Source organism: Calidris pugnax, unplaced genomic scaffold (assembly GCF_001431845.1).
Source record: "Calidris pugnax isolate Ruff unplaced genomic scaffold, ASM143184v1 scaffold41, whole genome shotgun sequence".
NCBI lineage: Eukaryota > Metazoa > Chordata > Aves > Charadriiformes > Scolopacidae > Calidris > Calidris pugnax.
This window is the reverse complement of record NW_015094509.1, coordinates 9181673-9209639: the sequence shown is the minus strand read 5'-3', so window position 1 is coordinate 9209639 and position 27967 is coordinate 9181673. Positions and strand designations below refer to the sequence as shown.

Below are 27967 nucleotides of genomic sequence, written 5' to 3'. Positions count from 1 at the left end.
ATGTGCCTAAAAACTTACTGATGTAGCATCTTCCAAGGACACATAATCAAGGACAAGAGCATAAAGCAATTCCCTGTTGATATAAGCGGTCAGAATGAGAGTTGAAATCTCTGTTCTAGGAAAAGCAAAGGAGATTTTTTCTGCTCTCTCAATAGGGCCGAGATTTCCTTCAAGATGTTTACATTCCTTCAGCAACAAATAATGTAACAACTAATTAGCAATGCTTAGGAAGCATATCCATTATGCAAAGTTTCAGTAAGTAACTAATCCCTACACCTTCCCAATGAGACATGTCGTCCTCCTTTTATGGATGGAGAAACAGGAACATGTTCAGGAACATGCAGCAAGGTGGTGTTCAGTGATAAGAGTAGAATGCAAGATTTTGGGCTGTCAAAACTGCAACCACTGGGTCCTGCTGCTACCCAGAGTCAGAAGAGAGCAGTCCGGGGGCACTACAGGACTTACTGGCCCTGCCCAGTCCCACCTTGGGCCTCTCCACATCCTGCCCATAGCCCAGGACCCCATTTCAGGTCATCGGTCCCTGCCCCAGTGACACCACAGGAGTACCAGTCTCCAGTCATACTTCCTGGATGGACCCCTTGAATGCGTGTTGTAGCTTCTCTCCAGTTGTGTCCCTGGTCTTATCCCCTTTTGCTCCTGGTTGAGGCCTTTGGATGGCCCCTGGACCTGGTTCATCACCTGCCATGTTGGGGGCTGTTAATGGACCCCATTATCAGCCCCCAGTTCTGCACCTGGCCTCAGCCCCTGCAGGATGCTGCCCAGAGTGTCCTAACAAGACACTGGACAAAGATCCCACAGAAAGTCCTAGAAATGCCCAACTGTTCTCTTACACTGGTACAGAAATAAAATAATAATTTTTTAAAATCCCCCAATCTTGCTTCTCTGACAAACAGATGGGAACACATCCACCTTCTCACCAATGTAGAGCAGGAAAATAGCTCGGCTTTTTAGAGTTAATGAAAAGGGGGAAACAGAAAACTTTACAGAGGCGATAGCTGGTCCAAATGTTGGAGCATTAGTTGGATTTCCTGCTCTGGGCTTACAAAACACAGTTCCAGATTGGAGTAGAAGATATTTTAAACGGCAGCCACTGTGTGAGAGAAGGTGCGTGAGGGGGAAAGGCAGGACGTGCTGAGACTAGGACCAGCACCACCAGCTGCTGCTGCTGCTTCCATCAGTACCAAGATAAAGAACCAGCAGCTTATGTGTGTGTTCCCTCTGCCAGAGGGAACGTGCAGCATTTAGGATGCAAGGAAGGAACCTCGTGTCTCCCACAGACAGCATCCAGCCTTTTGAAACCACGCAATGCACTAAGATTTCAGACCTCTGCCACCAAGGAGTGAGCTGCCTCCTTTTCCACATCGTTTGTTCCAGAGATCAGCAGTGAACTGCAGTGACCCGTGGAGATAAAATGCAGGGGAGGGAAGGTGTCAGGAACTGCTGCATCAACAGGTGATGGGAAAATGAGTACCACCATAACTTCAGACCCTTCACAGAAGTGCAGCTGCATGGTGTCTATCCCAGCTTGTCTAAAATCAAATTAGTTCCAGTAGCTCCTAAGAGCATGCCATTAATATGGATCTTTGCTGATTCCTAACTCAAGCAGACAGAGAAATGCTCAGGCCAGCCACATACATAGATGTCCATTAATACTAAAAGAATGTTCAGGAGTTAGAATGGCTTAAGTTGTCCCTGCCTTCCTCCAGCTTACAGTCAAGTGTTGAAATAAAATTGCTCTGATAAAGGAGCTTAGAAGAGGAAACATTAAGCTTACTTTAACTCGATACACTGCATTAAAAATACACCAATGTTTCTATTGGAGTCCACAGGGTCCCCTCTACAAATATTCCCCTGTAGTTCTCCCAAGACTTCCTCATGCAGTGAAGAGAGATCCTTATATTGAGAGTTCAATCTATAACTGAATCCATGCATGTAACAGTCTGGGTGCTGTCTGTGGTGAAAGATGTACACACACCGTTAATTCCGGGTCTGTTTTCAGCCTCACTGAACTCAAGAGAGATCCACTTAAGCACGCTCCTTAAATCTCTGCGTTGGTGGAGCACTAAGTCGCTGCCTGTGCTCCCTGTCGGGGGCCCTTTACAGTTCCAGAGAGCTGGTTTAATGACAGTGAACATCCCAGTAACCACCTGGGTATAAATCCCCCGTAATTTTCCATAAGGGGAGAAAAATAGAACGCTGCACAGATTAATTTTGTTCTCATGATATAGAAAATAATGAAAAAAAAATAGATTTAATGAAAACAGTCATTCTGAGTTAACCCCCCAACTTTCTGTAATCTCTATTAGTGAACTGTAATACTGGAGTTGATACAGGCAGCTCGTTACTACATCACTGTAGTTTCCTCTATAGTCCTGTATCTGACAAAGTATGAGCTACCAGATAAAAGAGGAGATGATGTTTCTGAACAAAACCAGTTGTGACTGAGCAGCAAATTACAGCAGATTTCTCTGAGGACTTTGGACATAGAGCCATCTCAAGGTGTTGCTGACCAAGGCTCCTAAACCTCGGCCAGATTTTGAACTGGTGCACACAATTCTAGCATGTTTTAAAAAACCCACAAAACTTGCAGGCTTTAGTTTGTTGCCCTCTACAGAGATATTATTGACACAAATCACCAGTGACATTAATTTTACTAGTAAGGAATCCTAAATGTTTTTAGTTAAACTGAAGAGACTCTCAAGCAAAACCTATACCCTCCATCCCCCTTCAAAAATCTCAGGGTAAATTTATGACTGTAGGTATTCATTCCCTATAGAAAAAAATTCCCTATCTTAAAATATTTTGCTTTGTGAAACTAAACTAAGAGGAGAAAGTCTGTAAATATTTTAGAATACTTGGATATTTGAAGCCAGTGTTACTGTTAGAAAGAGTAAGAATGTATCGAAAATACATACTTAAGGCAAGTCAACAACCTCAATTCTCTCCATCTACCTTTGCCTTCCCAATTGGCAAGTTCTTTGCACTTTTCTTGCCTTTTTTTTTTCTTAGTATAGAAGACATTAATAAAGGCAAGAACACTTGTGCCCATTAAGAGGACAAAAGAACCCTACAAAAGGGAAAAAAATGTCAAGTTTAACTCAATAATTCAGGGTAGATTTGCACTATCTGGGACACTTTTCCCGAAGTTCTTTTGTAAGCATTGATGATGAGTTAAAAGTTTATGATCTAATCCCCCATTTAGGCAGCTTTTTCTATCTGTTTTCTCTGTCTCCCTGTTAGGCAAAGAGTATTTTTTTTTTCCTGAATTCTGAATAAGGGAAAAACAAGGAGACAATTTTAGCAATAACGGTTTTACAGCTGTCTGGCTGCTGCGGAGAGCAGGCACACGTGAGAAGGAACAAGGTGTCCTCCTCCCTGTGTGCCCGTTTCCTTACAGATCTCATGGCAGCAATTCAGTTGTCTTCTCCCCGCTCAGGGCACGCAGGACCCAGGAGCTACATCTGAGCATGTGTCACGGAGTGGCTCGAACTGCTTGGAAAGGAGGAGCAGGAGAACCGTGGCTGTCAGAGTAGACACCTCTCTTTTTTTTTTTTGTGTGCTGTGTAAGCTGCTCGGCTCACGCTAATGAAAATGTTTCAGCTTTCCAATGCTGGGGGACAAACTGCAGATGTGTTAGTGATGCACAAAATGATGAATGGTCAAAGGAAGGAAACGCAGCCAAACTTAATCATCTTTTCACCCAATGAAACGTAACAGTCTGAAGGGGAACACGTAAAGTTAGGTTAAAAGGGAATCCCTCACTCCTTTCACTAGTGAAACTCGTTATCAGACATTATTATTGAAGCTGAAAGGCTGCAGGGGTACAAAAAAGGATGAGCTGTTTATTCAGGAAATGCAAGTGCCTAGGTGCATTAAAAAGCATCTTAAAAACAAAACATAAGCCTTAAAATAACAGGAAAATAAAATAAAATGTCTTCCCTGCACAAGGTGTTCTTTCTTACTTCCCTGTGTGGTTTCTTAAAGCACATGTTTCTGGTTGCTATCTGAAATATTGCACTGGAATAGGGAAAGCATTACTCAGATCAGAAGTAGCAATTAAGTTTTTATGTTCTTTAGTCTGGAGAAGAGAGGGTAGAGTTTGCAATTCCTGTTGCTAATTTTTCCATATTACTCATGAGAAGTCAAAGAACGATCCAGGCAGGCTCAGACTGGGATGTTACAGAGTCCATATTAGAAAGAGCATGTAATACAAAGCTGTGTAAAATATTTTAATCAGACTTTATATATAATCTCAACTTTGATTATTATAATGACAGTAAGCATTGAACTTTAAAGGCTATGCTGATTAAATTGATATAGGAAGTCCAGCATCATTTATCAGCACTCTTCTACACAAATGACTCAACTACTCCTACTGCCAGCCTTTTAACAGTCCTAAAACCCAAACCACAAGAGCTCTGTTATTAATGAAATATGGTAATGACTAAATTTATTAAAAAATATAATAGATGGACAGACTGTGCAGGATGCACACTAGAGGTTTCTGTCTCCCTTGAGATAGAGTTTAATTTGTTATATACTTAATCTTAGTCCTTTCATGGTTTAAGGAGATAGGATATTTGTATGCAAATTTATCAGCAGATTCTTTGTTACTTTCTCATTGTATTTAAAGAAAGCTGAACCTGTATCTGAGCAAGTCCTGAAAATGATTGCTGAGGTCTTCTGCCCAGCCCTGGGGAAATACAATCATAAACCTGTGTTCAAGTTATAACCTGGCCAGACCAACTCGTAATTTCTGGTTCAGGATGCTGTGGAAAGCTAGCAAAGAATTGGCATGCATTAAAATCTTATTAGAAAAGAGTTGTTCGACGAGTCAGTTGGGAATTTGTTTAGCTTCTGCATTTGTCCTTGACTTCCAAAAATGGATTTTTGATTCTTGCAGGTGACTGTGAAAGGTTGAGGGCAGACCTGCTAAAGTCTCGCTGTCGATATGAGCTGTGGCAGCTCCCATGGGTCTGACCCTTGGTGTAGACTCACGACAGAGGACAGGTCAGTCAACACAACTGTAACTGAGTACCTGGGCTGGATTGCCCACGGCACCTGGCCCTGGCCAGCAGCCACTTTCTTACCCACACCAGCCCAAGATGCTGTATATGCCCACTTAATTAAGAGAAACCACCAATACACACCAAACCTTTGATAACTACTCTTATGTGGTCACCACAGGCAGTATCTACAGACGCCGTGCGAGGGACCAGGGCTGTCAGTAGTAAACTGCATCCTTGCATCACTCTGCAACCCAAGGCAGGGATTTAGTTACACATGGAAGAAGTGGGCACACCGCAAAGGATGGTACAGCACAGATAATCACCGAAATAGTAAACAACAGGATCACACGTATCCCATCCGCCCGGGCACAGCCGTTTCGCAGTTGGGAAGTGCACCTCCCCAAGGTGAAAATCTCCCACAAACCTGTGTTTCTGCCAAAAAGCATTTGTCCTGTCTGTTTTAAGTAGCTTAATATATCTCCTGACGGAACAAGACCTTGCTCAGCACAAGCCAGTGATGAAATGAGAAACAGCCACAGAGCTTTGAAAACCTCTTCTGAGGCAGAGGCCTAGGCTGCCGGCAGTCAGAGCTGACTCCAGACATCCGAAAGACAGCAGACCCACAGGAGGTCCAGGAACAGCACGCTAGGCTCAAGTCCAGATTATTTCTTCGGTGGTGCCTTGCTGGCAGAGGTCTTTTCTCTTCCTATTCTGCTCTTTGTAGATTTAGGGCTTGCAACCTGCAGCCCAGCTGCAGGACACCACAGAAACTCCCCTGCACGTCTCCAAGCCTCGGCCACCTTAAGCTTTCAGAGTTTTACAGTCAAAACATGAACCCCCCAGTAAAACCAGGGAAAAATAAAGCAATCAAGGAAATTAATTCCTGGCTATTTTGCAACATCCGTTCCATATGTCCAGGAATATATAAGACTAATTGCATTTTCACTGACGTCAGTCTAATCAACGATCAGTTTACGAAGCTTAATGTGTTCTCCTCTGGCTCACTAGGAGATACATATTAACCTTCAACAGAACTTCTAAACACATTTTACTTGATTAATGTAATACCTCCTCTCCTTTCTATAAATACATTCATGATTTTTGTATAAAAAACAAATGTAATTATAGCATACTGGACTCCTAATGGGTTTCTTCCCTTTAACAAGCATTTATGTAAACTTTGCTCCTCTTACAACCAACCATCTGTTTTCTCACTGGAATGAGAGAACTGTTCTTTGTAATCCCAGTGAATTTATTATCCAATTGAAGGCCTTAATAAGTAAAAAAAAAAAAAAAAGGGAATTATACAAAAATTTACATTTTCTGAATTGATAATGTGTTGATTAGAAGAGACAATTGTGTCACTCTCCTGGACAACTGATGCAGATTATCAGCTGTAGTTGCAACGATTCATACACTCTGTGAAAAATCTTCCTGTAGTTACTGGGGATATAAGAAAACTTGCGTGCGTAAGGAGATTAGAGCTTAAAGAAGTTTTCAGAAATCCTTGTGTTGTTTTACAGACTAATAAACAGTGCAGCAAATGCATGGACTGTCCAAAAGACGCTGACAATAAAATTTAGCCTTCCACTGCCTTAAAAAGCTTCTCTCCTCTTACAACCAACCATCTGTTTTCTCACTGGAATGAGAGAACTGTTCTTTGTAATCCCAGTGAATTTATTATCCAATTGAAGGCCTTAATAAGTAAAAAAAAAAAAAAAAGGGTATTATACAAAAATTTACATTTTCTGAATTGATAATGTGTTGATTAGAAGAGACAATTGTGTCACTCTCCTGGACAACTGATGCAGATTATCAGCTGTAGTTGCAACGATTCATACACTCTGTGAAAAATCTTCCTGTAGTTACTGGGGATATAAGAAAACTTGCGTGCGTAAGGAGATTAGAGCTTAAAGAAGTTTTCAGAAATCCTTGTGTTGTTTTACAGACTAATAAACAGTGCAGCAAATGCATGGACTGTCCAAAAGACGCTGACAATAAAATTTAGCCTTCCACTGCCTTAAAAAGCTTCTAAAACAAAAACATTAATAAGCACACTGGTGTGTGACAGAGTCTGGGGAGGACCGACAAAATGCTGTTTCTGTTCCTCTCTGCAACACAGCAAACACCCAAGCCTTGCTATTTTCTCTCAGAACAGAAAGCACAAATAACCCCTATCCATCCTTTTTTCAGATAATCTTTCTGGCCTGTTCATGGATTGATTCTGTCACCCACAGGTGAGCAATTAGGGTCTTTGCAAGCTGTCTTATTGATTGTATGATTTAAATTCCTTCCATATGGTACTTCATTTTGTAATTTAACTGAATAGGCATTGAAATATGAACTGGAATGAGGAGGGGAGGAGGCAGGATAAGGTCCTGCACTGCAGAAACCAACTTGGGTTTTGTGTAGGTAGGAAGGAGTTGTTTAAGGACTTCTCCAGAAGCCATTCCTGAAGGAATGAATTGTGATGTTATTTAGTGCTGTCGCCCTAGATGAGTTACAATAAGAATGTATTTATTGAGAAGGTCCTTCAGACAAGATACATTTTGTTCATGCTAATGATCAGTGGTGGTCTTTATTCTTTGCTGTATCATGTCTGAAATACATATATATATTTCCAGCTTCTTAAGAGAGTGCCATGCAGGCCCTGAGCAGATACTGTGTGCAGGACCTGTCATTTATTTTCTGCTGGTCTTGAAGAAGATAATGGAGTGGATGCAATACGCTCCAAGAGCAAGTACCCTGAACCTCCTCTGACGTACAGCAATCATACAGGGAAGTCTTTGAAAGTAGGCTTCATATTTTTCTTTATTCATAGTGAATTCCAATTACCCTCTCCACTCTCCTCAAAAACAAGCGTGTCCACAAAGCAGCAAGTCTCCAATGAGTTATTTGGGAATGCTACTGGATTTTTTTCAATATGATGCTTTTTATTTATTTATTTATTAAAGGAGGTACAAAAAAGCTAATGATAAATTTATAGACATGGGACATAAATATTTAGTCACTGCAGCCATTTCCACTACAAGAATCAGGATTCTCAAGTAATTTCAGATCATATCCTGACCACCTGCCAGTGGAGAAATCTCCCTGGCTGCTGACACTCCATCTCCTACCAAGGGTTGGGATTTAGCCGTGTCATTGGCACCATCCAGCTCTTCCCCCTCAAGGTATTACCCAGGTCTGGGCCACGGAGGGGCAACCACCTGTTGAACCCACAGCAAGCCTCATTCTGCAAGGCTTCTTTCCCCAGTGCCACCAGTATTGGACTGTCAGTGGTGGTGGTAAAGGCAGCATTGCCTGCAGGATAACCTGACCCAACACCCAAGCTGTATCACACTGGCACAAGACAGGAAGCGACATCCCTGGCTGTTATGAAGGAATAGAGCCTTCAATGAGCTGGCTGATCTATTATGACCATTCATATGTAGATAAAGTTGGAGATCCTTAACCCTTCGCCAATTTCATTCCATATGAAAACAAAGAGAGCTAATTTTCTAAATGAAATGCAAGGCCTCATGCAAATTCCCACAATCTGGCACTGGGATAACAAGGTTTCCAATTCCATCTGAGATCAGGCTTTCCCCCTTTTCACAATTTCAGCTCTTTTTTTTCAGTTTTCAACAGCTCCCAATCCTCCAATCTTTGAAAATAACCAAAAACTTTATCTTTTCTTAGAAAGATCCCTGTTCAAGGGATTTCCAGTTACAACTCCTTGCTGCTGTGAGCAGTCTCAGATTGTGTAAAGGTTGCAGGAGTGGGGACAGAGCAGCTTGGAAGGACCCCAGTGTAGGTGCATTTTGTTTACACAAATGGGCACGCTTATCTCTACTCCCTTCCAAGTAAGCCAAGATTTCAGTAATCTTCTAACTGCTATTTAAGCACATTGCCATACATGCACAGGCCTTGAAGAAGACAAGGAAATAAGTGTGGCCCAGCTGCAAAATATACACTTTGATTCTCTTTTTGTACACCAGGTCAAGTGCGCTCTCCTGATGTCAGCACGGTGTTCAACCTGTGAATCAATGAGGTCATAGCAAGCAGTGATTTGTTTTACGGTATACAAAGGCCACTACCAGTACATTTTTTTCATCCAAATAGAGTTTGCTTTTGGGAAAACCTAGCACAAGAAGAAGAGGGTGAATTGGCCAAGCCCTGGGCAGGGCCAGGTCAGCACATGGAGGCAATGATGTGGGTCACTATGCAGCCAGCAAAGACCAGCTTCTCCTGTCTTTTTGCCATGGCTCCAGGGCTCCGGTGTGAATTACACTCTTCATAGCCATGGCTCTAGGTATTCCTGGATACTACAGCTCTGTTAAATAAAAGCTGAAACTTTAGTTATTTGCTTTGGTTTGAATGAGTTTTGCTTTAAGTATATGAAAAAGATAGGATTCATAGAATCACAGAATGGTTAGAGTTGGAGGGGACCTTAAAGATCATCCAGTTCCAACCCCCCTGCCATGGGCAGGGACACCTCCCACCAGACCAGGTTACTCAAAGCCCCATCCAGCCTGGCCTTGAACACCTCCAGGGATGGGACATCCACAGCTTCTCTGGGCAACCTGTTCCAGTGCCTCACCACCCTCACAGCAAAGACTTGCTGGTATCTAATCTAAATCTCCCTTCTTCCAATTTAAAACCGTTACCCCTTGTCCTGTCACTACACTTCCTGACACAGAGTCCCTCCCCAGCTCTCCTGTAGGCTCCCTTGAATCTAATAGGATTCAATCCTTTTATTAAAAAATAACTGGGATGCAGACAGAAATTATGCACGTTTTCAACTGTAAGTTCAGAAAAATCTGGAACTGAAACATCAGGACCAGCAATTTGTGCTGAGCTTTCCACAAATAGCAGCTCAAACCCTCAAGCCACCCTGGCTAAAAGAAATGGGTTCGCCCTATTTACGTCCTTGCCGCACGTCCTTCAGAGGGAGCCGCACAACCCGCTGTCTGGTGGGTATAAAAGCTTCTTGCTCTTCCATTAGTTCTTATTTTTAGCCCCTCTCTGCCAGCCCTGGCCCCGGGGGGGGGTGCAGAGGGAAGCAGCCCTGAGTCCTGGGCAGCTCTGGCAGTGGATCCCGGGGACCGGGGGTACCGGGGAAGCGTGGGGATCTGGGGACCATAGGGAGGAGCAGCCCATGCCCAGGGCACTGCTGCAGTGAGGCAGGAAGCAGGCAGCACTGGGCACACGTTGCTCAAAAGTGAAAGCTCCTTCTTTCAATGTGGTTTTGGTTTGGTTTTATCTCTGAACCGATGCCTTATGGTTTCATCTTCCCCACTCCCAAGTCACGGAATCACAGAATCACAGAGTTGTCAGAGTTGGAAGGGATCTCTAGAGACCATCCAGTCCAACTCCCCTGCCAAAGCAGGGTTGCCCAGAGCACATCACTCAGGACAGCATCCAGGTGGGGCTTGAAGATCTCCAGAGAAGGGGACTCCACGACCTCCCTGGGCAGCCTGTCCCAGGGCTCTGCCACCCTCACCCCAAAGAAGTTCTTCCTCATATTTGAATGGAACTTCCCATGTTCCAGCTTGTGCCCGTTGTCCTTCATCCTGTCACTGGGAACCACTGAAAAGAGTCAATGGGAAATAATTCCCCTTGTCCCAGCTGGTGCTGGTGGAGCCTCAGGATGTGCATAAACCCCACCACCGTGTGCCGGGAGAGCGGGAAATCCTTCCGTGACACTGTCAGCCACATCTGACGTTGTTCCTTCCTTGTGCTTTAGATAAAGAACGGAGTCCATTTACTCAGGAAGAAGACATGCTGTGTTTATAAATGCATTTACCAATGGGGATGTTATTCTGACTCACCAGTACTGACTGGGTCACTTGGAACTGACAGAAACGCTGGCTTTCCCCTGGATTCCAGCACCCGGGGGAGATCAGAAATGAAGTTGGCTCATTCTAGCACTGTCACTGCCTTCAACGGCACACTGATACAACTCTCTGGAACAAAACTAAGCTGCTGGAAATGACTTGCTCATTTTCCTTTATTTTTTTTTTTTATTTCAAAATACGATGCTTGTAAGACTTTTGTGCCCCAAAACGTTTCTGCGTTATTACTTGTGACCTCTGATTTCATGCTATAATACAGAGAAGTATAAAGTCCATGCCAGTGGGATAAAAACCAAAGATTATTAACCAGCTGAACCAAACCTGGTCATCAGGTTTTGACATAAATATTAGTCCCCAGCCAGCCATACTGCTGCCATTTTAATCTTCAGCATAATGTTTGTATTCAACATTGCAGCACCTCCTCTCAAGCTTTTCTTCCCAAGGCAGCACACTAGTTCCTGAAGTGCAGGCTATTCTGCAACCTGATCAGGTATTCTTTTCAGGAAATTTCTTCTGGCTGCTCCACCCTTTACAAGTTATTTTTTACGTTGAAGTACCTCACTGCTCTGCGATTGTATGTATATTGTATTATGTATACTATATTGCAATATCATGCAATGCTGTGTTATATTATATTATATTATTCTAGATGCAGTAACTGTGGCTCCACCAGGAAGAAAATACTGAAAACACGGAAGCTGTAGAAACATTAGCATTCTGAGATCCATTATGTTCGAAAATAGAGCAAAGTTAAATATTTATTTTCCAGCTATTGATAGTTTATGAGATGTGGTGTCCGTGGCTGCCGGGTGTGTGCTGGAAATGCATACAGCTGCCTTCCCCTCACCTGTGGGGGAAAGTGCTCTCATCCTGCAGCCCTGATGACTCTGCCTGCACTGGGTTCCCCACTCTCTCCGCTATTTGTAGGATCCCAAACATCCAATTAAAACATTAAAAAGAGCTAAAACATCATCCCAGAGAAATGCGCTATTTTTTCCACATTTACTCAGACATGAAGTTCTGCCTCCTGAAATTATACTAACTCAAAACTGGTTCAAAATGTGAAAATGTTATTTTTTAAAAGCCTGCCAAAACTTTGAAGCTACTATTTTTTCCTCCTTCAGAAGCCTCTGCTACTGAATCAATGCATTCATAGTCATTGGACTAATAAAACTCACACTTCACAGGTAGCGAGATATGAAAAAGCAAGAAACAACTAATTCTCTAGGGGGATGGTTTTTCCTCAAGTAATTTCCTTTAAAGCATAATGGCAAAGCGTATACGGAGTACATGTTGGTGTGGTGAAAACTTCAAGTGGTTTTGTTTGAACCTTTTGTTGAGGTAATGCTCTTAGCTCACCTGTGGTTTGGAGTAATGCAACCACCCAAAATGGATGCAGAGAAAAAAATTTGCCACCAGAGCAGTACTTATTTTTATAACCCTCAGGAGCACATGGTATCAAATCATAATCATTATTCTGAGACAAAACAATATTTTTGTGTATGACTTTTTGTAAACCAGACTTTACAACCAGTGGAGCTGTTTACTCATGGATCCACCCCGACCCTATTTATTGTTTCCTAACTTTGTAAACTAGCAAATAGGTTTACTGTTCATTATCAACATGCATCTAAATTTCTGTTCTTACTAGTTAACCTTAAAAATCTAAATATTTGCAACAGAGGAGAAAGCAGAGAAAGAAATGCGTTCCCTGACACATTGTGAGTTATTGGCAGTTTGAAGTCATTCAGAAATCTGCCCTGGAAAATCTATGAAAGCAAAAGAAGCAAAGTAGGAAGAGGTGTAAATCAGGAAATATCTGTTAGTCGGAAAATTTTAAAACAGATTTTGTAGAAAAATACTATGTGAAACTGGGGCACTGGTATTTAAATGTTAGTAACTCAATAGGTAAAAAAAGTCTAAAAGCCATCAGGCTTTTCTTTGTATCTAAGGCCAGCTGATGCACTTAATTCCCTCTTCCTCAAATATCTTTAGGTCCACTGAACAGCCGAAATATCTGTGTCCCTGTCTTTATGGAGCCAGCATGAAGAGGCTTCATTCAGCTGAAGGCAGAAAGAAATAACAAGCCTCCTGGAAGAAATGTTCAAAAGCTTTCAGGTCATATTAAAACTTACTGAAACTTCATTGCAGCCAGGCAAAGAAGGGCATCTTTTTTCAATACTGTCAGTATTTCAGATACCGCAAGCTGTGCCTATTGCATTTAACTATATTTTATTAAACCAGGAGCAAGATACAGTTCAACTAATGCACCATTTTCTTAGTGGTGAAATATGTATTTTATAGGACATAGAGCATTTTATATGATTTCTAGGACATAAATGTCAACCTCGCCTTTTTATTATGCTGATTGAATTTATTTAATGAGCTGTCCTACAATGGAGGCCAGCCCTGCATTTTTCACTTGCTTCTGAAGGGAATTTCAGTAGTTAGCAAATAAGCCTGGGTCTAATCTGCTTCCGTCTGCAATCATTTGAAAAATGCTGCTTGGCAAACAGCTCTGTGTGGCCCCGGCTTCAGAGGGAGACTGATTTCTCACACCAAGGGAAGACTGAGCAGGCTGAGAAGCGCATCTACATAACCCAAAGCAACAAACCAGCTCTTTATGTTCCTGTGACACGTTTGCAAACCCCGCGACTGTGGCAGGGCTGGCTCTGGGAAAGCCGCTTTCCCCGCATCGCTACCCGGGGGATTGAGAAAAGATTGTCAGAGACGGGAGAACTGAGGATTTAATGCCCCTCCTCCTCACCAAGGCTTTCCCCTGGCTGAATAACCAGGTGTCAAACAACCTTTGGGACTGATGGTAACGCATTAAAGCTGTGCCTCCAATTCCTCACTCTGTCCTGTAACCCTGATGGAGGAAAGAAGTCTCTCTAGTACCTGACAGCAGCTGCCTGAAAGGTTTCAGCTGGCTGTGAGACAGACCAAGATACTCCTGACAAACAATTATCTGACACAGCAGTGACAAGAACACCCCACATCTTCACAAAACAGTGACCAGAGATGATCAAACAAGATTTTCTGCACAGATTGGTCAGGGTCTGGGCAGCCTTGCCAGAGCTAACACACCAGTGGGGCTTCAGCGCTGCAGCGAGCCCCGGCCGGGGAAACCCTGCTGCCAGGTTTGGGGGAGCAGGGAGATCCCCTCACACCAGGGACCTTCACTCATCGCATCTTCATCCCCAAGACAGCATTTCCCTGGAGAACCTGGTGAGCCTGCCTGTGCTCCACATCTCCTGCTCCCCTCACCCTTCAACACACGCACACTTGGTTTCCCAATTTAGATGGAGTCTAAATCGCAGGCTCTGCCGGGCCGGGGGGACAGCCCGGGGGTTGAGCTGGCGCTGGCTGAGCGTTACGCTGCTAATAATAACGTGGGTCCTTGGAGGGTTATCTCCAAAAAACCTCCCAGGCTGTGAAGGGCAGCCTCAGCTGCTGCGATGGGCATCCTGCTCCGAGGAGAAGCAGCCCTGGTGACCGGGACCGGGGGAGACACCCCCCGGGGGGAGGCCGGGGAGAGGGTAGGGGGGCACTTACCAGGTACCAGACGCCGAGGATGATGGTGCCGGTGCGGACATGGCAGCAGAGGCAGCAGCTGTTGGAGTAGAAACGCGCCCAGGGCGAGCTCAACATCTCCGCGGCTCCTTGGGGCTCCGCGCCGTTCCGCGCCTCTCACCGCGCCGCTCCGCGGAGGCGGGACCGAGACCGGCGCCGGGGCCGCCCCTCCCGGCGGGCGGGACCGAGCGCGGAGGGACACAGCCCCGCCGGCGGCGGGAGGGGGTAAAGTCCCTGCCGGTCCCACGGGGGGCGGCGGCACCTCCTAACCCCGCCGTTCCCGCACCGGCGCTACCGGCAACCGGCCCCGCTGCCGTCCAGCCCCCGGGCGCTGAGGCATCACGCCAAAGCACGACATCACGGAATGGTCGGAGTTGGAAGGGACCTTCTAGAGATCATCCAGTCCAACTCCCCTGCCAAAGCAGGGTTGCCCAGAGCACATCACTCAGGAGCATCCAGATGGGGCTTGGAAATCCCCAGAGAAGGGGACTCCACACCCTCCCTGGGCAGCCTCTTCCAGGGCTCTGCCACCCTCACCCCAAAGAAGTTCTTCCTCAGATTTGAACAGAACTTCCCATGTTCCCGCTTGTGCCTGTTGCCCCTCATCCTGACACCCCAAAGAAGTTCTTCCTCAGATTTGAACAGAACTTCCCATGTTCCCGCTTGTGCCTGTTGCCCCTCATCCTGACGCTGGGAACCACTGAAAAGAGTCCAGCTCCATCCTCCTTCAACCCACCCTTTAGATACCTATAAGCATTGATAAGGTCTCCCCTCAGCCTTCTCTTCTCCAGGCTAAAGAGCCCCAGCTCTCTCAGCCTTTCCTCATCATGGAGATGCTCCAATCCCTTAATCATCTTTGTTGCCCTAATGCTGACAGCTTCAGAATTTGGGGCAAGAATTCCATGTTCTCTACCAATATTATCCTTCTTTATAGTGGAGTTTGCCAGTCAAGAATTGCTAGACGAGCTACAAGCTTTGCTAAAAAAGGCACCATCACCAGTTTGCTCTCATCCCACTAATTGCAGGTGCAGCCCCACCTGGATGCCATCCTGAGTGATGTGCTCTGGGCAACCCTACTTTGGCAGGGGAGTTGGACTAGATGATCTCTAGAGGTCCCTTCCAACTCCAACAATTTTGTGATTCCGTGATTTATTTTCATTCACAGTGCCCTCCTAATCCCCTCACAAAGTCACTGCTATTAAGGAGGCTGGAATTGCCTCCCAAAACTGATGCACAAGTTGATGTTAACCTCATTGTCACTATCTGGAGTTAATGCCCTGCTGGTGGTGGGGGAAGCAGCATTGGAGAAAGGACCCAAAGCTGTGTATTCAAGCACTGATGCAGGTAGAAGCTAAACTTCCTACCAAGCAGCTGCCTTTTTCCTAGTTTATTATTTGAGATTTGTATCATTCTCTACAGGAAATAACAGAGAAAATTCTACCAGGAGGTCTGTATGTATAACCTGACCCTAAGAATAATTTATTTACTGCCATCTATCTTGGCTTCCTACCAAATCCCACAATTTATCATCAAAATATAACATTGAAAAGTACTCAAATGTTTCCCTATATGGTTGCTTTGGGGCTCTTCTTTATTTCATATATACATCTGCAAAGAGCAGGAACTCCAAGATAAAAGCTAACTTGGCAAGGAGAAACATTTCTAACTATGCCTTATCCCTACTTGTAAAGCCACTACAGTAAATTAAATTAAAAATACTTTAAGTAGGAGCTTTACATAACCTCTCTTCTTAGTTTGTCCTTATAAAACTTTCAGGGTTTTGGGGTTTTTTTTGGTGCATAAAGAGAAAGCCACTTGGCACTGAATTTAATAATTTTGACTAGATTATATGCATAAGCCAAATATTGTATTTTCAAGATTCATATTAAAAAATGACACTAAAATGTTAGTAAAATGAAACACCCATATTGACCAAACAAATATTCTGGAGACCAAAGGAAAATCCGAAACAATGTGGTCCGGGCTATCTTACTGGTAACTTTGACAGATCAAGATAGAAGGACTAAACCCTGTGTGTATGGCTTGTAAGGGGAAGGTTCATTATGGTTATCTGACCAAGGACCTGATCTTTTCAAAGGAAAGGTGATAAGGGGGACACGAACCTTGGGGCAAGGGACAATGGAGAGAATGCCAAAGACCAATCCGGTTACTGATTGAGCAGCTTTGGAGAGGGTCACCTGGACTTTGTGATTGATAAGAAGGGGCAAACAAGAGGAACATGAGGATCTGGGATATTCAAAGGGGGCCTGTGGGACTCTGCAAATTTAGGAAGGAATATTTAGGGGAAGGGGACAGGGAAGGAGCAAAGCAGGGATCAGATAGAAAAGGGTATAAAAGGGGTCAATTGTGTGTAAAGTACTGGCTGCTGGGGGGTGAGAGTCTGTATCTGCCCCAAACAGCGTGTGAGAGTGTGTTATTTGCTTGCAAACATCAAGCTGGACCATGCTGGTCTGTACTTGGGTCTTCTGAGAGTCCTACATGTAGGAGGCACAGCTGAAGGCAGCCCTTTGTCTCTCCCCATCTATGTAGCCATCCCCGTTGGTGTCCAGTGCCTGCAGATGGGAAAGCAGCAGCCCCATCCATCAGCCTGGGATGGGCACAACACGCTGGGCTCCAGCAGCTGGGCAGGAGGAACCCCAGGCCCCCAGGAGCTACTGGTGGCAGCAGCCACGTGTAACATCCCCCAGCACAGCTCTCGTCTCTGTAAGGAGAAATTAACTGCATGTCTTCTTTTGCTTTGACGGTTTCCCATCAATGGCTTTAATCTGGATATCCTCAGAAGAAAAAGGAAGGAAGAACGAGAAGGTGAACACTAATTACTTCAGAGTAGTTTCCTGTATAATTATTAATTTCCATTCAAAAAGCCTGATGGGAAAGATCAGGAAGCATCAGGCTTTGTATCACACTCCTGATTTATAACCAACTCTAGAAGTCCAGGGAAGTATAAATCACAGGCAGAGTTTATAGAAACGATGAAGTCCAATCTGCTCCTTTCTATTTTTATTTCTGTGGCATACCACGTACTTTGCAGATGGAAGACCTAGTCCCTGCCTTGCAGCATTTATAGTCTCCAGCTCTCCTCAGCAGCTGACCACGCACAAGCACAAGCGCTGCCCTGCTCTTGCATGGAGCCCCACCAGCTCTGGGGAGACCCAACCACTGACCCCCGCTCACCCCCTTGCTGCCAGCTGCGGAGGCAAAGAGCTAGCCCAAACTAGAATTAAAACAAAAAGCAGCAAGGAAGAGGCAGTAAAACCGGGGGTGGTCACAACACAAATGACACGCGTGAGGTTCACTGGGCTCCAGAGCACAGCAATCCATTTTTCTGGCTGGCAAATTGGATTCTGAGAAGACACTTGGGCTGCTGCAAGCCTGAGACTGTTACACGTAGCTTTAAAGGCCTTAGAAGCACGCTGTCAAGTGTGCACCCAGTGAAAAAGTCAACAGAAATGAAGTGGTTTCAGAGGCTGAGTATTCCCACAGCTACAGACCCATAGCCACAGCCTCTGTAGTTCAAGCCTCTGTGCCATTCACTTTGCCTTATAAACCAAACACTTCTTAAAGACATGGGTATATCGTATTTCATCTCACACCCAAAAGCAACCAGGAGAGTGGAAGACTGTCTAAGATGCACCAGTGACAGCTTCTGAACTGGAAGACACCTGGGTTTTGTCAAGGCTCCTAGAGGTGAAAGAGACACTATGGATTATCACCTTTATACATCAGACTTGAGGAGGACCAGTACCACTGTCTTGCTCAGAAAGTGATATAAACTCGAGTGAACAAACAGCCTACTCAGAAGCACTTGCTTTGGTTGTGCTGAAAAAAACCCCATAATCTTTCCAGTGGGATCCGTGATACGGTAGGACTATTTTCCAAATAAACATTTGATTCTGAATTTAAAGACAGCACGGGGTCAAAGCCTGACACAGGTCAGTGTGTAGAAGGTAGGACACATCCAGAAGAGAAGTGCAGGCTCCTGGCTCCTGCCTGCCTCTCCTCACCACAGTGGGAGCTGGAAATTGCTGAACCCTTTTCATACGGCCACCCAGCCCAACTCCAGTTCGTTGCCAATTCTTCTCTGTGCTGCAAGCTGTTTAAAAAATTCCAGTATATTCCATGTCCTGCTTCTGCTCTGTACTCCCCCATGATCTTCTCACTCCAGGGGACAACTTCTCCCTCCTGCCAGAGGATGCTCTGGTCCATTTGGCATTTTCTTGTGCTTTCTAGCATGCACTAAAATGGGTTACTGCTACTCCTCTTCCCAACCTTTTAAATACCTATCTGAACAAGATTGCTTGAAGAGGACAGCTGGCTTGGAAGCTGCCCATCATTCCCGCCTTCTGCCTGTACTCAGGGTCCACAGAGATGGTGGAGCATAGATCAATTGGCCTTGAATAACTCAATTACACGGTTGCCCAGCGTTGCCTACAGCACATACACAAAAGGGCAGCTCAAGGGAACCACATCTTCTGCTTGTGGGATTAACCACGTGCTCCAGAGCCAGCAAAGAAGTTGTTAATTGTTTTGTATTTGGCCATGTTAAGACAAGATAAGAAAAGGGTTAAACATTGTCCAGAAACCAAGGTCTGGGTATTGTCCTTGGGCACCGGGTGGTGACAACATTGGGAAATTGACTGTGATTCTATTAAAGAGTCATTTTAAGAGCTGACACTGTTGTCCAGCTTGCTTCAGAGCCCGTGTTTCAGGATGGCTGCAAAAGATTCAAGCATTCAGGGCTACAGAAATATTTAATGCAACAAAGATTAAAAAACACCTGTGCTTTCTGAAAAAAAAAAACCAAAAACAAACAACCCTCCAATAAATGTCTGACACTATCTCCCTGCCACAAAGGCTGGCCAACACGCAATAAAATAGGACTGCTGCCACAATTCAAAATGGGTTCAAGATGTCATTAATTCTTCTGGTTTGTGTAATAAAGTTCAGAGTGAGAACAGTATTTCTCTCCAGCATGGTAAAACTCAGGGTACACCTGAGAAGCCTATAAGAGAGCCATTGCAATGACACAGCTTGGTGTGCAACTGCTTCCACAGAACTAGTCAAATTCTCATGTTTCAGTACCAAACAAGAGACAACAAAATATTTTCTTTTTGTTCTTTTTTTCCCCTTTCTTTTTAAGTTTTCTTTTGACCTTTTAAAAAAATGTTGGGAGAAATGCCTGCACCTTTTTAGCTCACTTCTGGGATATTTTGTCATGATTTATGCTGTAGAAGATAGTGATTCTAATCTCTTAGATGACAGATATACTTACACATTTTGTCTCATGATGGTAAAGTGCATTTGCAACTCCAGCTCCCTCGGAGCTTCATGATTCTCTTTTAAAGTTGCTGATTTTAAAAAACATACCCCTTGTAAATCAGAAAGACCAAGAGATCAAATGTTCTCCAAGAAAAAGCTCACCTTACTGCCTCCTTCCTTTTCCCCTTTTCTGACTTGAAAGCCTCTCAGTTTTGCTGTGAAGATATAGGAAGGCTGGTGAGATCTGGAGTACACTGAGATCCAGCTCTTTCTTTTTTCTTCTGGCCTTCCCATTCATGCGTTTTAACAAATTGAAATAGAAGAAACCATCTGGGCTACATTCACTAGAACCCTCAAAAATAGGGTAGGCAATTATCGAATTATTTGCCTGGCATCAGATTTGCATTTTGTTAACATGTACTGGAAGTCTTCCTTCCGTGTCAGATACAGTGTGCTATCCATGGGCTGCAGTCTCCTCAGAGCCGTAGCTGCTCCAGCACAGAGTGCCACCTTCCAAAAGTACGTGCCCCGTTATGTCCTCAAAAATATCTCCTTCCACGTGTCTCTTCCCTTTCTCCTCTCCCTTCCCCCTACTCTTCTCTTAAGCACATTTGCACAGGATTGCCCTGGGCTCCCCTCCCTGAAGTTTTGCCGTGTGGAAGATCCTGATGCTGGAATTAGAGCCATCTGGCACTGGCTGTGACCAGCACAGGGCATGGTGTCCTCCCATGCAGTGCACCCCTGCAGCCCCCAGCTACCAAAACCCTCCAATTTATGCCCAATACTTTTCACCCCTAGAACTAGATGATGGGGTCAGCACTACTACAGACTGAACATAGGAGTCCATCCCCCCTCCTTGCTGACCAGGCTACAGGGGTTAACACCCTAAAAGACTGAACAAGTGTCTGTTGCAAACCTCACCTCCTGCCCCTGCAACACACAAACCAAGAATATAATGTCTAAGTAATTTACTGTATTTTAGAAAAGAAGCAAATGATTCATATGGTTTGAGCAACAAATAGAACCACTCCTGAAGGTACCAATAGGCTTATGGATCCTATAGCAGTAGGGCTTCATCCAGACCAGAAGAGAGGAGTAAGCAGTGTTGGCTTGATGTAGTATGAGCATTTCCTTCTTTGGGAGTAGTATTATGCATCAGAGAGATTTGATCTTGCTCCAATTTCTCCAACAGTATTAGCCGAGTTCTGACCTTTTCCCTGTGCAAGTCTTCGGCTGATGATGCCAGACCTCTGAAGGACATTCCACCCCACTCTGCCGTGGCCTCTCCCTTTACCTTCCTGGAAGATCCCCAAGTCCCAGATCTATAGGGTGAGAGCATGGACAGTTTTCAGCCTTTCTTGACACTTTTTTCAAGGTCAGCCACACTAAGGGATTTTCTGTATTATTCTTGGCCATGCTGCTAATGGTGTTGCTGCATCTGCGTGCTTCCCCGGTCTGATATGTGTAGATCCCACCTTGACCAGCAGGATGCTCCACTACTCATCAAGTGATAGCCCAGGGATGTTTGTAACTATATCTAGCTGTCAGGGCTTTTGAGCCATGCTTTAGTGTTCACTATGATTTCAGGGTCCCCTACCCGTAAGGTGACCTCCGGCAGTCAAAACAACTGCAACTCCTTCCCAGCCCCCACACTGGGGCATCTCATTTGTGGGATTTGGCAGAGTTGGGTCATTGCTCCACATTTCCCTCCATTTGCAGAGTCCAAAACCCTCCAAAACCCTCCAGGGCAGTATTTGGAGGTGGTATAGGGCCTAGACTCTCTTGAGCTCTGCTCTTTTGAGCCACCACCCATTAGCTGGCCATCAACCCAACTCCCCCGTGTTACTGAGGGGCCTTGTCCTCTCCAGAGCCCCACCAGGAGCACGCAGGGAGCCCCGTGCACCCCCTGGCAGCACAGCACACACACTGATCTCCTGGGGTTTCACAGCAGTATCAGAGATTTGGGGTTGGTACATAAGTGACTCCTTTGGCCATTCCTTCCTTCTCATGCATGTTCCTCAGCCCCGTGTGGGTCACCCCCCCCAGCTCACTGGGCAGTTTCTAATAAAAGCACACAGGGAAAGGAATACACAAGGACTTCCCCTGAAACAATTATTTAAAACAAAACTGAGGGGTACAAATTAGCCAGCCAGCCACCACACAAGAGTGTCTGTAGACAGCAGGTCTTCCAGTCACTAACCACCAGAAGCCCTGGCTGTGGCTCCTAACAGAGGGTTTCTCCATTGGGGTTAGACAGGAACTACCACAAGTTTAGCTGCTGCCTAGACTGCCAAACCAGAAGACAAGGGGGTCTGAAAATTTGGAGTGTCTCAGCTCAGCCTAGCTCTGGTGCTCATCACAGGGAGATACAGACAGGTTTCCTCCTTCTTAAATGCCCAAACATAGAAAGTATAGACCAAAGAAATTCATCCAGCATAAGTGACCCTTGCCGTGGTGGTACACAAAACCTATTTTTGTTTCAGAAGCAGGTTGCACTGATCTCGATATCAATTGAAAGAAAAATAAAGACGCAACATGTTTGCTAATTTTGAGAATTACTAACCCCAAAATTATTCTCACTAAAATAATTTTTGATTATTAATAATTTGCAAGTTCAGTGGAAATTTTAAAAGCGCTAATGCAAGTTTGACTGAAGATAACATATTTGTTATACACTTATTAACTGGTGTCAGTAAAGATGCTCACAAGATGAATACATGAAAGTAAAGCATGTCAAAGTCAAACAGAGTCTGAAAAGTACACCTAAAACAGAGTATGATGTGTTAAAAGCATGCTTATTCTTTGAAACTTTCTACCCTGCAGCATTTCTATACCACTAACCAGTACCTTCGCAATAAATAAAACGAAACAATTCTCTCTCTTTTTACCTGGCATAAGTCCATGAATTTCTGTAACAGCTTTAGTTCTCCCAGCTAAATAGAGGTGGTGAACCGGTGCCTCGGGGGGTGGAAGAGCTTTGGCTTTTCCCCTCTGCTGGCTCAGGGTGCCTGAAGACACTGGGAAGCAGAGACACCACCATTAATCTCAGTAGTTTGCTTCTAACCACTATCAGCAAAATCAGTAAGCACAGGTGTCTGGTACCCAACTCAAACTCATCATCTCTTCCTCCATCAGGTTGATGAGCCCTTCAGCACCTCATATCCTAGTAACTTCTACTCTACAATGAAGTCTTCTCCAAGCCTTTTTGATAAATTAAACCTCTACCCATCAGACATTGCTTCCAGTCCTTTGAGTATGTTTATTGCTTCTCTTACTAGTATGTGGAGGTCTAGTTAGTTTTGTAAAAGCCTTTAAAACTGCAGGCATCAGACATGAGAGTATTTATTTAATCAACGGATGCAGTACGTGTAACATACCCCCCATTCCTCTTCACTACTCAGATTCAAACATCCCAGGATTTACACTTGACCTTTTACTACAGTGACCTAGTAGAAGCTGATGCTTGGAGGTTTTTTTTTTTGTCTTTTGGCCTGAATGCTTATGCTGAAGGCAGTATTAAACCGACCGGTACAGATGGGTACATTTTATCCATAGACTGTAGCCAATTATAGAACATGAAATACAGCACACGAGGAGGAGATGGAGCTGGTGGATAAAGAGGTGGTTGTGTTGCCAGCAGTGTCTTACTGCCTGCCAGATTGCTCGAGCAGAGGAAATCTCAGTGACAGCTTTTAATGCTGAGTTGAATTTGCGGTCAAAGAGGTCAAAGGACTTTGATTGATAGGAGAGGCAGACCTTCTAAGAAAAGCTAATATACATCAAATAGTATTTACTTCCTTTTAGTTCCATTAGTTAGATTAGTTAATGTTTAATTTATGGAATCATTTGAGTATGGCTCAACACTGGGAACGTTGCCAGATTTTATTCCCTTTTTCATTATACAATTATGGGTTTTCCTCTCCCTTTTTAAAAAAAATAATATATTTTTTTGTTTTTAATGTAGAAGAATGTAGATATTCCTCCCAGTTTTGCTCATCAAGCATGTTCTGTTTGCATATTTGTTTGGATTCTTTTTAATTACTGCTAGTAGAAGCCATGATCATTTTGACTTTAATTAACAATCTCAGTTGAGTGATAAATCATTTCCTTCCATCCTATTGAGAACCAACACTGATTTTTAAGTACAGTCAAGAGGAATTAAAACAACACATCTTCCATAAGTGTAATTTATTACTGCCTGTAAGTTACACAGCAAACACTTCCCAGCTTTGTCTTTTTGGATGCTCGTCAGGTTTCAAGCGGTAACTCAAATACTTTATCCGTGAGCCTGTTCCATGTTGTGCTTTAGCATTGTAAGCAACAAAAACCTGAACTTTGAGTTATCAACAACTTCAAAGCAACTGAACAGCATCGCCACCATCACTTTGGTTACCTATGGAGCTCTTTTTCTGAGCCTGAAGCTGGACTGGGACATAACACCTGCTCACTTCCAAGTTTGCTGGACTCCTGAATGAACTCCAGGACACGCCATCCTGTTCTTCTCACCGGTGATCACCACAGGCAGAGGTTTGCCATGGAGCTTTACAGCAGCTTCCAGTCCCACCTGTGATCTTTTTCTCTGTGCTAAGAAAAGCCCTTGACTTTCTCTCAGCGTCACTACCAACTTCCCCATCTACTGCTTAACATGGAGTCACCAGTGGAAATCAATCACTTGCCAGCCAAGCCTGAAGAACATGCCACAGTAGCTGGGGGCTTTATACCATGAAAATGCCAGCTGGGTTTGTCCCCTTCAGCATTCTGTCCTGAATCCCCTTGGTGATTGACTTGCTGAGCATGTGATAGGGATTCACACACAGTTGGCCAATATTTGCCTTTTCCTGAAGCCCACGCAGAGCCCAACTGCAAGTCCTGCACGTGCAATGTAACACCTTCCACATACACTGTCTATATCACAGGTCCATGGCATGTCCTTCATGAAGTGCAGAGATACTTGTTACCCCTTGAGCAAGGAAAACACTTATTTGGAGTGCTGGTAGCACAGAAAGTTTAATTGGATGAAATTTGTCCCAGTTTATAAGTCTTTTGTATGTATTGGGAAATGCAGCTAGGAAAATTAGATTAAAATGAGATGGAGCCACCAGTACCAGGTGTATGTGTGTGTGGGACTGAAGCTCTCTAGTACTGTATATTTAATATTGTCTTTTCTAAAGAGTGACAGATCAAGGCTGTTAATGTTCTTCTAATTATAGAAACCAAAGATATTCTTGGCTTCTCTTCATCAGAGGCTCCTCCAAATGTCCAGAATGTCCCCTTAGGATCCCTCATGCCAGAAAATTGATAGTTTAAATAATAAGCCTAATCTTTAATCCTCCAATTTATAGCAAATAGCATCATAAATACCAATATTAATTGTACTGAAATAGCATTATTTGGTAACTGATCCCCAAGTGCAGTGTAAATATCACTTCGAAAAGCACTTCTCACACACACTGCTTTTTGCTGTCTCTATATAGTTTATAAGCATAAAAGTATATTACTGTACTGTGACTATAAAACTTTTTATAGGCATGCACATCTTTTGATGCACATATGTTTGATTATAGTCTGAAGCAACTTGGGAAATCCTGATTGAGGCAACACTGCAGAGATCTTCCAACTCACGCTGGTATTCAGTAATAGACTGGTAAAAGCACAGAAAAGGTTTAATTGCAATGACACACAAGTCTAACTCATCATCTCTGTTGCAACTCAGGGTCAAACATCCGAGTACAAACCTTTGCAAGACAAGTGGCTTCGGCGTGGGGTGCGGAAAGCCCATCTCTGCAGATCAGAACTACACATGTCTGGAGAGGAGCACCTCCTATTTTGTGCTACCTCAGCATCTCATCCAGTCATGTTTTATGCTGCCTTCCTGTTAGAGCTCAGACAACACGCGCTGACTTGGGATTTCCAGCGCTAAATTCAGCCTGAGGTTTGTTACGAGTGCACGTCACTGCCCTACACATCGAGCCTATTATCAGTGCGCTCCCAATTTGTGAGCTGATGAACTCGGAATCTGGAAGTGCTCTGAAATTAAGTCAAACTCGTTGGGGTGAGGGGGTAGGTCTGTAACAGCACAAAGCTGTTGCTACACGTCCTGCAGCCTCCTTGCTGCACGCTTCTGTGCTGAAGTACCTGACACTGCTTGCTCAGCTTCTCAGCATCCAACTTCCTTTTCTGACTCTGATGTTAACAGTTGGACTTGTTGATCTGAAAGGTCCCTTCCAACCTCAGCAATTCTATGATTCTATAAAAAAAACCTGCAAGTGCAAATCTGCACATTTTTCTCCCTTCGCCTTTGATGTTTAGTGAATATGAACCTTTTAAATCACTTAACTGCCACATAGGACACCTTAATATTTACAAGCCAGTCAGCACCCTCTGTTGAGAGTTTTGAGTATGCTGATGGAGGTGTCCTTAAAGCCCTGGCAGAACACCCTGTTGATAACTCACTTCCTCTGGGGCAGGGCTGAGCAACTGGTTTGCCACACATCAGGAGCACAATTTGGGGTTAGGAACTCTTCCCCCAGTTAACCTGTCAAAATACCTGCTTTGATGTGGACTGCTCAAGAAAAACTTGGAACAATCAAGTCTGAAGACTTTAAAGCCTTAAACCGTATCGTGCCCTCCACACAGTGGCAACACAAAGCAGAAGTAAAACATTTTTTGAAAGGCAGCATGTGGTGCTCTCGGGAGACGTTAGCATTACATTAAGTCTTTACATAAGAAAATGCGCTCCAGCATGATGTTCTCTGGCAGCAGAGAGCGATGAATCCCAGCGGCACACTAGCACAAAGTCAAGATTTTTAGTGATGGAATTATTAATGCAAAGTGAAGCACTTGCAATCCTGCTTCATGCTGACCTTGTGCTGTACGACAGACGTTCTGCCTGGAAGTGAGCAGGCAAAAAGCTATTTTCTGACGCGACCCACACGACTTCTAACCTCAAGTTTCCCATTCAGATGATGGCTCCCCTTCCAGACCAGTCAGACCAGGACCCAACAGGTGCCGACAGAAATCCAAAACACAAGGCAGTCCTTGGGATGTAAAACCTGCCCCTCTCAGTCACCAACACGCCAGACCCTGGAATCTTTCAATTACACATCTCTGTCACAAAGTATTTTTCATACTCAAGGTAGTAAAATTATTTTAATGGTTACAAATCCCATCACTAAATCTGCTGCTCTGCATGCCTACTAAGGACTGGCAGTAAAAGACACACTTCAAAAACACCATAAAGAAGTTCCATGGTTAACAGCAGCTGCATGACTTGGATGACTTTGAAACTACATCTCTGGAGCATATGAATACAAAATAGCACACTATTGATTTTCCAGCTCAGTTCTACCAAGTGCTGAGCATCCTGAGCCCACTCCAGAAAAGCACTTTAATACATTTTACTACTACTACTACTGTTCAAAAGTGTTCAATCCCTAGGTCAAATCTGAGTGACATTACTTTTGCTTATTAAAAAGACAAATTTTCCTTTTTTTAATTTTCTTTTTTTTTAAAATTCAATCACCACATTAGTTCAGAGCAGACAGCTCTTTGGACCTCTGTCCCTGGAACCTGCAGAAAAGAATTCCACCAAAAAGGAAGAAAATATTTTAAGTTTCTACTATGATTAAGAGTTTTAAAATTTTTAAAACTAATCAGCCAAGAGTTATTGTGATGGGGGAGGAAAAAAAAAAAGGAATGTATCTATGGGGGGGACCCCACGTTAAAATCAACTGAGAAAGTCTGAAAGTCTCATCCGTGAAGTAACACCGATATTAACTCTACTTTATGGAGGCCACAGACTTGCCTTACAGCAGACGTGGTGGAGAGCCAGCTGGAGTAAGGATCCCACGACCGCTGTAGGGTGTTGGCCACCTGGTCTGCAAGAGCACACGAGTCTCCGGGCAACCTCAGATCTGGTTCGTCTTGAAGTGGCTACTCAGACCGTGCTGGCAAGCACTGAGAGAGAGATTTGCCTGAAAAAGTTTCAAAGAACTTGAAAGACTCCAGCTTTCCAGCCAAGCTAAAGGCCAGTGTAACCAAGACACAAAAGTGGCAAAAAAAATAATGGTTTGAGTCAAATGAAAGATGGTGCTGGCACCGCAGGGTTACTTGTAGAGCATTGCTTGAAATAGGCGCCTGAGGAAGCTGCTTCATCCTAAACTCTCTCTTGGCAAGACTTGGTCAGGCGAACATTACTGCCTTTCTTTCATTGAATTTATAGGTATTTCCCCCCCCCCCCCACCCGCG

The 27967-nt window shown here is 44.1% G+C and overlaps 1 protein-coding gene across 1 annotated transcript in view; it reads right to left on the bottom strand.

Annotated features, from left to right (window-relative positions):
• LAPTM4B (lysosomal protein transmembrane 4 beta) overlaps positions 1 to 14598 on the bottom strand; it is a 62506-nt gene extending 47908 nt beyond the window's left edge. The window contains exon 1 of the mRNA XM_014965235.1: positions 14423 to 14598. Within this exon, the coding sequence (XP_014820721.1) occupies positions 14423 to 14518 (96 nt within the window). The 5' untranslated portion in view covers positions 14519 to 14598. The remainder of the gene's footprint in view (positions 1 to 14422) is intronic.
• Positions 14599 to 27967: the final 13369 nt, after the last annotated feature.